The sequence below is a fragment of the Diabrotica virgifera genome, chromosome 1 (genome assembly GCF_917563875.1).
Source record: "Diabrotica virgifera virgifera chromosome 1, PGI_DIABVI_V3a".
Taxonomy (NCBI): Eukaryota; Metazoa; Arthropoda; class Insecta; order Coleoptera; family Chrysomelidae; genus Diabrotica; species Diabrotica virgifera.
The window spans coordinates 113,854,574-113,868,056 of record NC_065443.1 but is presented as its reverse complement, the minus strand read 5'-3'; the positions used below and the strand labels follow the sequence as shown (position 1 = coordinate 113,868,056).

Here is a 13,483-nt window from a genome sequence, read left to right as displayed (position 1 = left end):
CCTATATCTAAACTGATAACTTTCCGAGATATTTTTAGTTTTCTTCAAATTTCGGGACTACGTTCAATTTTTCTAGTAGAAATAAGTTAGTATTGAGTGATAATTAAACAAAATTATTTTTATTAGATAAATAACTAACACAAAATATAAACCATAGCAATATGCAGTGAATATACCAATAAATGTGATATTAAGAAATTATCATATTTCCCTAATAGACAAGAATCGTAAAATTCCTACAAAAAAAACTTTGTATTGTATATAATAATATAACAAGATTATTTTTATTCAATAAATAACTTACATGAAACATAAATCAAAACAATATACAACTGATGTAACAGTTTTTAGATTGGTATATCAACAGCATTCTAAGCCAAGAATTTTTTAGTAGAACATTAATTTTTATGAGCTCTTTTAAACTACAAAACAAAATTATGATTTTCTCAATTTTTTTTTAAATAGATCACCCTATATTTTATTTTTTTTTAAATATTGTATTTATGATACTCTATCATTTTTATATAGCATCTCCTATACCTAAACTTATTAGTTTCTGAGATATTTTTAGTTTTCTTCATTTGCCGGGAATACATTCAAATCTTATAAATATAAATAACTTACATAACAAATAAGTATTACGTAATAATATAACAAATATTTTCATTCAATAAATAACTAACAAAAAAATAATAAACCATAACAAAATTTAATGAATGTACCAATTAATGTGATGTTAAGGATACAAGTCTAAAATAAATGTTGAAAATGACCACTTTCAACGACTATGCAATTTTGTAACCGATATTCAAATGACCGAGCCACATTTCTAACATTTTTGTAAGTCAATATTATTAAAAGCTTCTTTTATTCTATTTTTCATATCATCAAGCGTTGTTGGATGCTTCTGGTATACAAGGTTTTTTATATAGCCCCACTTAAAAAAAATCAATTTTGGAAGAACTGGAGCACCGTCGTATAAAAACCTCAACCGTCAAAAAATGTGGACCAATCATATAATCTGTAACAATATCACCTTAAACATTTATAGATCACCTAGTTTGAGTGTTAACAAAGTAGGGATTTCTTGATGCATACTAATGAAATTTAATATGAAAATTATATTATTAATAACTGCGGGTCACAATCTGCAATTAGGAATGTGTTACTAAAAACTTCTTGGCTTAAAATGCTGTTGATATAATAATCTAAAAACTATTAAATTAGTTGTATATTGTTTTGATTTATGTTTTGTGTGAGTTGTTTATTAAATTTTTTTTTTTTTATTTTTTTTTTATTAACATCCAAGTTTTTTTACAATCTGTTTTACAATGAAAACAATAAGTAAAATTGTTTGTCTTTACAATGGCAGAGAGATGTAAGGTCCAGTGACCAAAGCATCACGACACACACACATTACCTTGTTTACCGGTGAGATGCGCACATACACTGATACGCGAGCACGAAAACTAAAAGTAAAACTGGCACAGAACACAATGGCTGGACGCTGTTGGATGGCGTAGCTTCCTCTGCTGTAGGCTCTGTCAGGATCGGTTAGGTAGGTCCAAGGGATCATATCGCTTCAATCTCTTTGCTTTTTGCTTGTTGAGAAGATTGTGTGCCAGGGTGTTTGGATGTACCCGCAACCTATTTTGATATTGTTCAGAAGATTTTTTGCACTCTTCGGAGACTGATAGTACCTGAAGATCTCTATGTATTGCGTCATTATGGATGTACCAAGGGGCATTAGCGATTGTTCTTAGAGTTTTGGATTGAAATCTTTGTATTTTCATAATATTAGATTTGCTAGCTGATCCCCAGAGCTGCGAACCATATGTCCAAATGGGTTTTATTATTGTTTTGTATATAAGCAGCTTGTTATCGATCGATAGGTGAGAGTTTTTTCCCAACATCCAGTAAAGTTTTCTGTATACAATTCCCAGTTGAAGTCTTTTCGTCCATATATGTTTGGTCCAAGTTAGTCGTTTGTCAAGGTGAATACCTAGATATTTTACGTCCTCCTTTTGAGGTAAAGGATGTCCATCGAGATTAAGTTCTGGACATGTACCTCTTCTTAGAGTGAATGTAATATGTGTGGATTTTGAGGGGTTTACTCTAATTCTCCAGAGTTTAAGCCATTCATTTGTTTTGTTCAGATGTAGTTGCAGTCTCTCTGATGCTATTATTGGATTACCATGAGAGGCCAGGAAAGCAGTATCATCTGCGAATGTTGCAAGTGTTAGGTCGTTGCTTGTTGGCAAGTCAGCCGTATATATTAGGTATAGGATCGGTCCGAGCACACTACCCTGAGGTACACCAGATAGGATGGGGTAGAGTTTTGTATAGGCTTCACTATATTTTACCAGATATCTCCTTTCTGTAAGGTATGATTGAAGCAGTTTGAAGTAAGTGTAAGGTAGGTTTTTCTTTAATTTGTACAGAAGTCCTGTGTGCCACATCTTGTCAAAAGCTTGGGAGGCGTCTAAAAAGGCTGCAGTGCAGTATTGCTTGTTTTCGAGACTAGTTCTTATTGTTGTGTACAGTCTGTGAACTTGTTCTATTGTACTATGTTGATTACGAAATCCGAATTGATGGTCAGGTATGAGACTCTTCTCTTCTAATATTGGTTTTATTTTTCTTAACAGAAGTTTTTCAAACACCTTAGAGATGACTGGGAGCAGACTTATCGGTCGGTATGAGTTGACATCTTTTGGATCTTTTCCAGGTTTTTGAATTAGTATAATCTGTGCCACTTTCCATTGCAACGGGAAGTAGTGCAGACTTAACATAGCATTAAAGATCATAGTGATTATTCTGTAACAATCATCGGTTAGTTCCTGAAGGACCTTACCCGTTATGATGTCGAATCCTGGTGCCTTATTAGGTTGTATCTCATTATTTATTATCTGTTTTACTTCTTTAATATTAAACTTGGAGATTGGCGGTTCCATTTGATATGGAGCCTCAAGAAAAGAATGAAATGGTTCTTCTTGTTCTAATGGTACTACTCTAGTAAAGGGACTAAATACTGTCGAAAGATGTTCTGCGAATGTCTCGGATTTCTCTGTGTCTGTTCTTGCCCATTTACCTTTGGCATTTTTTAAAGGAGGTATGGCGTCTTTTGGTCCTTTTACTTTTCTCGTCGCCTTTCATAGCGAATAGTTAGTGTCTTTGAATGGAGTCAGATTTTCTAAGTAAGTTTGAATCCCCCTGTTTTTTTCTTCTTTTAATAGATTTTTAAGTCTTCTGGTAATTCTGTTTAGATTTTCTTTGTCAATAGGTGCATGTGTGTTTTGCCATTTTCTCCTAAGTTTTCTTTTTTCTTAAATCATGTTTTTTGCACTCAGAGAACAATTTATGGTTTCCTTCCATAATGTTTGTTCAGGTGTAGCCCTCCATCCCGCCTTTTGTATGGAGGTAGTAAGTTGTTGTACTGCATTTTCAATTTGTATTTCTGTTTTAAGTGGCAAATTCGTTGATATTTGTTCTGTTAATGCACTTCGGAATATGTTCCAATTTGTTTGGTTATTGGTTAGGACTGGAGGCTTATTTCTGAGTATGACTTTGGAGTCTAGGTCAATTAGAATGGGAGAATGATCTGACGAGAGGTCCCAGCATGATTGTATTGCTAAGTAGTTAAGAGAGATACCTTTAATCACACAGAAGTCTAAGAGATCTGGTGTTTTATTTGGATCTGTAGGCCAATAAGTTGGTTCTCCTGTAGATATGTGTTGTAGATTGTTTCCTCTTATCGACTTCAACAGTTGTCTACCCCTTGTTGTGATTATTCTAGAGCCCCAGTGATGATGTTTACAGTTAAAGTCTCCTCCTGCTATGAATTTGTGTCCAAGTGAACTAAAATAGGTATTAAAGTTATTTTCGTTGATGGATTGGCCAGGAGGACAGTAGACAGCAGATAAGGTAAGGTTGCCTAACCAGTCATCAATAACAATGCTAGTTGACTGCAGGTACTTTTCACTGAACTTATTTAACTCATGGTGTTTTATATTAGATTTGATAATGATAGCTGTGCCACCGTGTGCTTTGTCATTTGGATGTTTTGTGTAGTGAACAGTGTATTTTGGAATTTTTATATAATTTTTGTCTGTTAGATGGGCTTCTGATATGAGCATAACATCAATTTTCTTCTCGTCGAGAAAAATTTTTATTTCTTGGATATGATTCGTTAGCCCATTTGAGTTCCAGACGGCTATTTTAAGTGCGTTTTGCATTAGTGCATTTTGGAGATCATAGTGGTAAGGAGATTAAGCATAGTATCCATTCTCTCCATTAATTTTGCCATCATGTTTTCCAGGTTGGCAATTGTCGTTAAATGGTTTGAGCTAACATTACTTTGTTGGTTTGTGATTTCAGCTGTTTGACTATTTCCTGACGTTTTTTGAGCGTAATAAACACCAGGGGTTACTGTTTGGCTGTTAATTGTATTGATGTCTGTTCTATGGGTCTCTTGTTTCTGTCTGAGTTGGGGGAACTTTTCTTTTTGTATTTGTTTGTATACGCTGCAGCCCTTATAGTTGGCCGGATGGTTTCCCATACAGAGTACACATTGTACGTTATTGCTGCGTTCCTTGCGTGGGCAGTCTAGAGCAGTCATGTCAAAGATACGGCCCGCGATCGCAATGTGTCACAGAAAGAAGAATCATGTTTTTTAGAGCTTTTAGACTTCACTCGATTGCTCTACGGAAGTTTTAAAATGCGTACACTACACTACATTTATAAGTCATTTCAAAGGCAGCGCGTGCCTAGACAAGCGAGAGAGATAGACAGTAACACCATCTCTTAGCGGAAACACCCTATTATTTTTGTTGAGAACAATAGAATCTTCCATGCGCTTCGAGTCTAGACTAGAACCTTCCTTATCGATATAAAAGAAGTGCGTCGACGTGTCACGTGAGTCAGTTGCGAAGTAGTGGTTGGGAAGGTATTGTACATTTGTTTGTGTCGTGCGTGTGCGATATCCATAATTGTGTCGAGTTCCATATTTGTTACGATTTCGGCATAATGTCACAAAAACGTAAAGTTGATAGTGAACGTAGAGTTTTTCAGTCTAAATGGGAAAATGCATATTTTTTCATAGAATGGAAAGGTAAACCACTGTGTTTGATTTGCAATCAAACAGTTGCTGTTTGTAAGGAGTTTAACTTGAAGAGACACTATGATACGAATCATAAATCAAAATTCGATTGTTACACTGAAAAAATAAGAATGGACAGATTGTCATCTTTAAAATCTAAACTTCAAGGTCAACAATCGATGTTTACTAAAGCTAATACTGAGAGCGAAGATGCCCTGAAATCAAGTTTTATTATTGCATTAGAAATCGCGAAGAGATCAAAACCTTTCACTGATGGTGATTTTATTAAAGACTGTATGTTGAAAGTTGCCGATGTTTCATTTCCATTTCAAAAGTCAATAATTCGAAATATTTCGCTGTCAAGAAACACTGTTGCTTCAAGAATAAATGATTTATCTCAAAATTTGGTTCTTCAACTGAAGGAGAAAATTAAGGAATTTACAAACTTTTCACTGGCTGTTGATGAGAGCACTGATACTGTTGATACAGCTCAACTTGCTGTTTTTATACGAGGTATTAACAGTAACTTTGAAATAACTGAAGAACTATTAAAGTGCGTTCCATTGACAGGTACTACAACAGCAAATGATATTTATTCTGCATTGGAGCATTTGATGGCAGAATATGGACTCGATTGGAATATACTTAGCAGCACAACTACGGATGGCGCTCCTGCCATGGTTGGCCAACATTCGGGCGTTGTAACTATATTAAAACAGAAAACATCAGGAAATTTTGTGGGATTTCACTGTATAATTCACCAGGAATCATTGGCATCCAAACATTTAAAAATGGACCATGTCATGCAACCTATAATTAAAATAGTAAATTTTATAAGGAGCAGAGGACTAAATCACCGACAGTTCAGGCAGTTTTTACAAGATTTGGACGAAAAGTTTTCTGATGTCCCTTATTTCACCGAAGTTCGTTGGCTCAGTCGAGGAGTAGTTTTAGAAAGATTTTTTGCATTACGTGACCCTATTCAAGCTTTCATGTTAGAAAAAGGCAACCCAATTGATTATGACAATGACTGGTGGGTTGATTGTGCCTTTTTGGTAGATATGAATAAACACTTGACTGATCTGAATGTAAAGTTACAGGGTAAAAATCTGATTGTCACTCAAATGTACTCATGTATTCAAGCCTTTGAAACAAAGTTGAGGCTGTGGGAAAATCAGGTAAAAAATCAAACTTTGGATCATTTCCCTCATTTAAAATCATTTGGCACAGTGGATCAAAAAAAATTGGATCAATATTCTCAACTTCTGCAAAATCTTATCACGGAATTCAACAATCGTTTTGAAGACTTCCACAAAATGAATGAAATGGAATTCCCAATTTTCAACAATCCATTCAATTTTGAAGCTTCACAGGCACCAGTTCATTTGCAAATGGAGTTGATAGATCTTCAATCGGACAGTATTTTGAAAGAAAAATTTAAAGAGGTTAACGCACTTACATTTTATACACAATATTTCAAGAGTTTGGATAACTACCCGGAATTAAAAAAGCATGCAGCACGCATTCTGTGCATGTTTGGTAGCACCTATTTATGTGAGCAGATGTTTTCCGTCATGAAAATAAATAAGAACAAACATCGCACAAGACTTACAAATGAACATCTCCAATCAATTCTTAAAATAAATACAACGAATATGATACCTGACATCAATGAGCTTGTCAAAAACAAGAGAAGTCAGGTATCTGGATCCTCGAGCTCAAAATAATTACCCTCTTTTATAACTTTGATATGATTTTTAACAACCGTATATTATAAGTATACTATTAAATAAAATGTTATAATAATTCAGTACATTTTTTTTTATTTGAATCTGGCCCGCCGACACATTCTGAATTTAATATATGGCCCTCTGCAAAATTGAGTTTGACACCCCTGGTCTAGAGTATGATGATTACTTGCACACTTTACGCATCTTGGAGGCATATAACAGAATTTTTGTGTGTGGCCATAACGTTGACATTTGGTACATTGGGGAACCTGACGCTTGGGATGTGGTGGTTCGAATGACACAATCATATTCTGAAGTGCTCTCACTTCATAAATGTCTTTATTATTTGGCTTAGCTTTTAGTTCTATATAAAAAAGCGGAAGCGCCGTTTTGGATCCATTCTTATATATATTAGCTATGTTGGTTACTTCGTGTCCCATTTGTGCTAACTCATCTTTTAAAGCATCTTTATCTGCTGTTTGATGCATATTACGAAGTACAACTCGGAATGTTCTTTCTTCTTTTGTCTGGTAGGTGTAATAGTGGGTTTTTTTCTCATTTAGTGCTTTGGCTATGTTTCGGTAATGTTCAGAGGTTGTGGGCTGGATCTTTACTTGGTTGTTATAAAGGCATTTGATGGTGTATCCCAGTGGGGATATTGTTTCTAACAATTCTCTAAGAGGTTTTATATCACCTACATCTGAAACAAATATGGGTGGTGGCTGAATACTATTTTTAACTTCATCAGTTTCGGTTAGGTTGGTCTCATCAGGTATTTCATCTAAGCTAGCAAATCTATTAAGACGAGGCTGTGGTTGAATCTCTCGATGGTTGTTCCATGGTATTTGTTTGCAAGTTAGCGGTGTATTCTTCTGAAGTTGATCTTCTCGCCGGAGATCTGCTCACTTTATTTGAATTTAGAAACGGATTGTCTTTGTCTATGATTTCTACATTTTCGCTCATCCTGTATCACAATTAAATGTTTTATACATCACGAACAATTATTTTATGGGACGCCTATGACTTTATTTGCCGGTATTTTTGCGTATAGAAAATATAAATAGTACTTGTTTTATTTTATTTGCGTTTTTTAAAACACTGGTAATTAATATTACTAATTAACGATAAAGTTTGGAACAAAAACTGGTTACTAGATATTTTTGTACTAAAAATAAATTTATGCGACCGTCTCTAGCAAAGGTTGGATCGAGACTGGTTTATTAAATAAAAATAATCTTGTAATTTTATTATACACAAGATACCTATATTTTTTTTTGTAGGAATTGTATGATTCTTGTATATTATGGAAATATGATAATTCCTTAATATCACATTTATTGATACATTCATTGCATATTGCTATGGTTTATATTTTGTGTTAGTTATTTATTGAATAAAAATAATTTTGTTTAATTATCATTCAATACCAGCTTATTTCTACTAGAAAAATTGAATGTATTCCCGAAAGTTGAAGAAAACTAAAAATATCTCCGAAAGTAATAAGTTTAGATATAGGGAATGCTATATAAAAATGAAAGAGTATAATAAATACAATATTTTTGAAAAATAAAATATAGGGTGATCCATTTAAAAAAATAGAGAAAATCGTAATTTGGTTTTGTAGTTCACCATGTATACAAACATTCGTCAATGATTTCAATTGGACTTAATTTAAAAACTACAGTATATTACTTATCTTACTAGATAAAACAAATTATTGTCTATGAATTACTTCTTTATATATAGGGTGTTAATCTCATGGGGATTTCGAAATAAAAATGGTCATAACTTGTTAAATACTCTGTATAGTAATGCAAAACCCTATATTATATGAACAAGAATTATGAGGGGAATATAAATATGAAAAAATATATAGGGTGTCCCATTTAAAAAATTATATGTTTGATATACCACGTTGTTATTGATTACCCTGTAGAAATAGACATATTTTCCAAGCGTGGAGAATATCATTGCCTACATTTTTTCTAAATAACTTTTTTCGATATTCTATACCGTAATGGAATTATCGACCGATCCCGCACTAAAAACTCACCCTGTATATCGAAAGGTTAAACTAAACATTACTTGCTGGCAAAATGATCCAATTGATTTTTAAACGTTCTGCGCCATCTCTTGGTAAGGGGAAAATTAGGTTTAAAGATGTTCTATTTTCAGTAGTGGCAAAGTGATCCAAGCGCGCTTAGACCGATATGCCGCTGATTATTGTCAGTTTTTGTTGATTCTTATCCACGTTGTTTTTGCATGTGTCAATGATCTTATTAGTGGAATATCCTTTACGTATGTATGAAATAAGACCATTGGCCGACGAGGATCCCAAGAACTTGGATCATGTCTTATTAAGGTAAAGCTACATCTTACTTAGTCATTGCTTATTATTAATTAATTTTTTTTCAGTACATGAAAGATTTGCCACCAACTGTCGAAGAACTGATTTGTTACAGTGACCAATGTGGTGGTCAAAATAAAAATAAGAACATTGTTAAATTGTTTTTGGTTCAAAGTACTACTTTGAAAATAATATATCATAAATTTTTTGAGCCAGGACATTCGTATATGGAATGCGACCGTTCTTTTGCTAGAATCGAAAAAAGAAGAAAGCTATCCTTAAACATTTTTATGCCAGAACATTGAACAGATTTAATAATGAAAACTTCCAAAAAGTTTCAAGTATATTCCATGGAACAAAATGATTTTCTCGACTTTGATTACTTTCATAGACACATGTGTGGTCCAAAAAAAGACCAAAAAGAGATGGGAAAGCGACCAATAAAATGGCGAGAAATCGTGTGGTTTGAGTACAGACATGAAAACATTTTATTCCTTGTTTTCCATACAACGAGGCATCCAAATAACTGCCTTGCTTTCCAATCTGAAAAGTGTTCATTATTTAACGTAGGTAGATCAAATTTATCTCTGGAAAATTTAAACCAACCCCTGTATAGAGCCGTTTTGGAAATTCCATATGCTAAGTGGGAAAATATTATTCAGCTGTTGCCTTTTATTCCCCCAGTTTTCATACTTTTTACCAAAATATGGCCCATCAACCCAAAAAGAAAACGAATGCAACAGAAAATAAGCCAACGACGTCGACGAAAACTAAAATGGAGGAAAATGTCCAAGAAGAAAATAATGATCTTGACATTTACTCTGACTATGATAATTAATATTTTTTTTATAATGTTTACTATTAAAATAATGTTTTCTTATTGAGAAATTATCGTTTTCTAAGAAAAAACTAAAGAAAAAATAGAACCAAAGAAGTCTAAGTGACTTTTTTTAAACAAACAAACATGTAACACCATTATGTGAAACGTAATTAAAGACTTAAACATATTATGTGTTTTTTTCCTTAAAAACCCCATATGAAATATCTTTACAGATTTTACAATAAGCAATTAACTTTAACATTGAATATCTCCAAACTAACATAACGGCACTTAGATCCTTTTGGTTTTTACCCCTTCAATTATTAAAACTAGTTTAGTATTAAATCTGTTTTGAAATGAAACTGAACTATTTACAATAACAGTAATATAATATAGGAATGTATTTTTGTATGATCTTTTACTTTTTGCATCTAAAGTAATTCTAAAAAAAATATTATGTAATTATCCAGCATACCATAGTATTGGATGTAACTGTACCAGTGGTTAGTACGAAAAAGCACTTTTTAAAGTTGTCTTCCCTAAATTACTTTGAATCTATGACAATCTATAAAGATGTGTAAAGAAGTTTTTTAGTTTTTATTTTAAAGAAAGCAAATCTATTCTGTACAATAACACAGTGTTACTTTGTCTGTATTATACGTAGCTTTAAAGGTCTACTGTTTTGATGCATAGTTGAATGTTTGGTAAGGATTTGACCATGGGAATTGAACCTTTGTAGAGAACTTGGAGAGGTACAGCGATACATATTATAGTTTTGTGAAAGACTGAGGTTACTGAGTTCCACAGCTAGGAAGAAACAACTCTGATTGTCAGTTTAGTACTCAGTCTAAATTGGAACAGTATTGACACCTTGTAATATAACATACTTCATTAAAGAATAAAACCGATAATCTTCTTCCCAACAATATTTAGAAATATTAAGGATGGGTAACTTCTTCAGTGGTGAAGAGTTTATAGGGAGTAAGACTGGAACCTTGATAGATGTGCCTCATGTGTTCAATTCATCCAGTGTTGGTTTTAAGAGTAACAGAGGTTGATTTTTCAAAAATCATATTTTTTTTCCTAGTTTCAGTATGATTTATTGGTACTTTCTATAGTGGAATTGAGTTTCCTGTAAAGCACTTTCACCGAATTCTGAAAAAGTATATTGTAGCATTTCCGATTGCTACTGCTTATTGTATCATTATTGCCTTGTTTGTTTTTTTGTTGCAGGTTTGGTTCCAAGTTCATACATAAATTAATTGATACTCTAACAGATGTATTCGAAAAATCTATAATTGATAAGATGGGAATATTTTTTAATATGTATTCACTTCTCCTTTATGTAATTTATGATTCCAGAGAAAATAGAGGTTTGTACAAATTTTTGATAATTCTGCGTACCATTTAAACTTGAATTGAATGATCAAATAATGCTGAAAACGACTTTTGACATCAAAAGCAAAATATTAAAGTGAGCCATGCTATTAGTTGTTTTTCTTTCTAGATCAGATTTTCAACAGCGATTTGAGTAAAACTTAAAATCAGAAAATTATTTCTATACAAATGTTGTAGTTACAATTGTCAAGCAAACTAATAGATTTATCTATTTTTTAGTCCTACCAATACCAGAAGAAATGAAGCTCAGTGTTATGCTTTGCACGAAAGCCTTGGCACGATCTGTATCAACTGATCTTTTACCTGAACTGTATAACAAAGTTAATGCTCCTAAACTGTGCCAGATGATTTATGTTGCCCTGGAGCTTGCCAAATTCGAGAAGCTAAGAAGTTTGAGGTAATTATTATTAGAATTTAGAATACTTACTAAAATCAAATTTTATACTTCTTTATGCACTACAATGTTACTATAATAAGTGAATATTTAATATTTTGATATCGCCGGTTGAAAGGTAAAAGGTTCCACTTAAGCAATTTGATGAGGAATTAACCAATAACTTTTTTTATTAATTTATAGATCAATTGAATGGTTTGTTTTTGAGAAGACAAAGAAAAAGTTTTAATATTGTGATAATGGTGAGTTTATACATTTTAAGGGTGAGTAATACAGTTTTTAAATACAGAATACAAACTGTATTACTCACCCTTAAGATGTATAAACTCACCATTATTATAATATTAAAACTTTTTCTTTGACTTCTCAAAAACAAACCATGCGGCGCTTACAACGTTATTCGGCGGACCCATTCAATTGATCTATAAATTAATAAAAAAAGTTATTGGTTAATTCCTCATCAAATTGCTTAAATGGAACGTTTTTTCTACTTCCTGAAAAAGTTGATTTGTGGGTTACAACCTTTTACCTTTCAACCGTCGATGTTGATGTCAGACAGAGGAGTCAGTTCACCATCTAATCTGACTGCGGCTTTTGAACCCTGCAACGTCAATTTTATGAGGCTAATATATTTATTAGTTATACCTAGATTACGAAGGTCTTCCAGCATTTTATCTCTTTTCACACTATTAAAAGCTTAATGTAAAATCTATATACATGTTATATATGTAGTTCTATCTCATATTTATAAGCTTTTTCTTGTATGGTTCTTAGTATGAATATATTATCTCTAGTGGCTCTGTTTGGTCTGAATCCATTTTGATAATCACCAATTATATTTTCGGAGTAGTCTATTGTAGATTAAACCAGAAAGAATTTTGTATATTACATTTAGCAATGTGAGTAGTTGGCCTATAATTCGGTCATTCCCTCTTATAGGCTATTGATTATGTTCAAAATAAGAGAACTAAAAGGAACTACAACGTTAACGGGATTTTATTATCTCATATGGTCAATGGACCTCTAGATTTGAACAAACCGCGGAGTGCTACGATTTAAATGGGTACGTTTTTGAGAAAGGGGTGCATTAGTCCCTAGGCACAGGGTGAATTAGGGTGAGTCCTATGCACTTTGGGTACAAACATGTCTACAGGAAAATTGTTCCAGCTTAAATTTACTATCGAAATATCATATTTTAAAGTCAAAAGTAGTTTTTTTTTACAAAAATATATTCAAATGAAAAGCAAGAAAAAAACACGAAAGAAAGCAATTTTGTTTTTTGCCCCATAACTTTTTCCCCCAGGGAGAGAGGCATAGGCATTGCTTCAGCAAAAATTAACTTCCATCCTTTTTCTTTAAAATGAAATTTGGTAAAAATCTCTAGGATTTAAAGTTTACGAAATAGGATTTTTCAAAGTTCGCCGCTAACAGCATTTTTGGGCCATTTTAACCATTATTTCGCAAACATTGTTCTATAACTTTTTTCTACGCATTTCTAGGTATATGCAATGGTACATTTAGTAGAAATAGAAGTCAATTACCTTTAAAATGGTCTATTGTATAAGGCTATACGGCTCTTTTAAGCAAGGTATGCTTTTTTAAGGTTTTATACTTTTAATCATTTTTGATATTTTTAATGATTATTTTTTAAATTTCTCATTATGACATTTTTTCTTGTACATTTAGGTATATACAATGT

At 32.7% G+C, this 13,483-nt stretch overlaps 1 protein-coding gene across 1 annotated transcript in view; it reads left to right on the top strand.

Moving 5' to 3' along the window:
• The window catches only part of LOC114347902 (TELO2-interacting protein 1 homolog), a 71,145-nt gene that overhangs the window by 3,653 nt on the left and 54,009 nt on the right, over positions 1-13,483 (top strand). The window contains exons 2-3 of the mRNA XM_028298556.2: positions 11,226-11,365; positions 11,610-11,787. Of these exons, the coding sequence (XP_028154357.2) occupies positions 11,226-11,365; positions 11,610-11,787 (318 nt within the window). The remainder of the gene's footprint in view (positions 1-11,225; positions 11,366-11,609; positions 11,788-13,483) is intronic.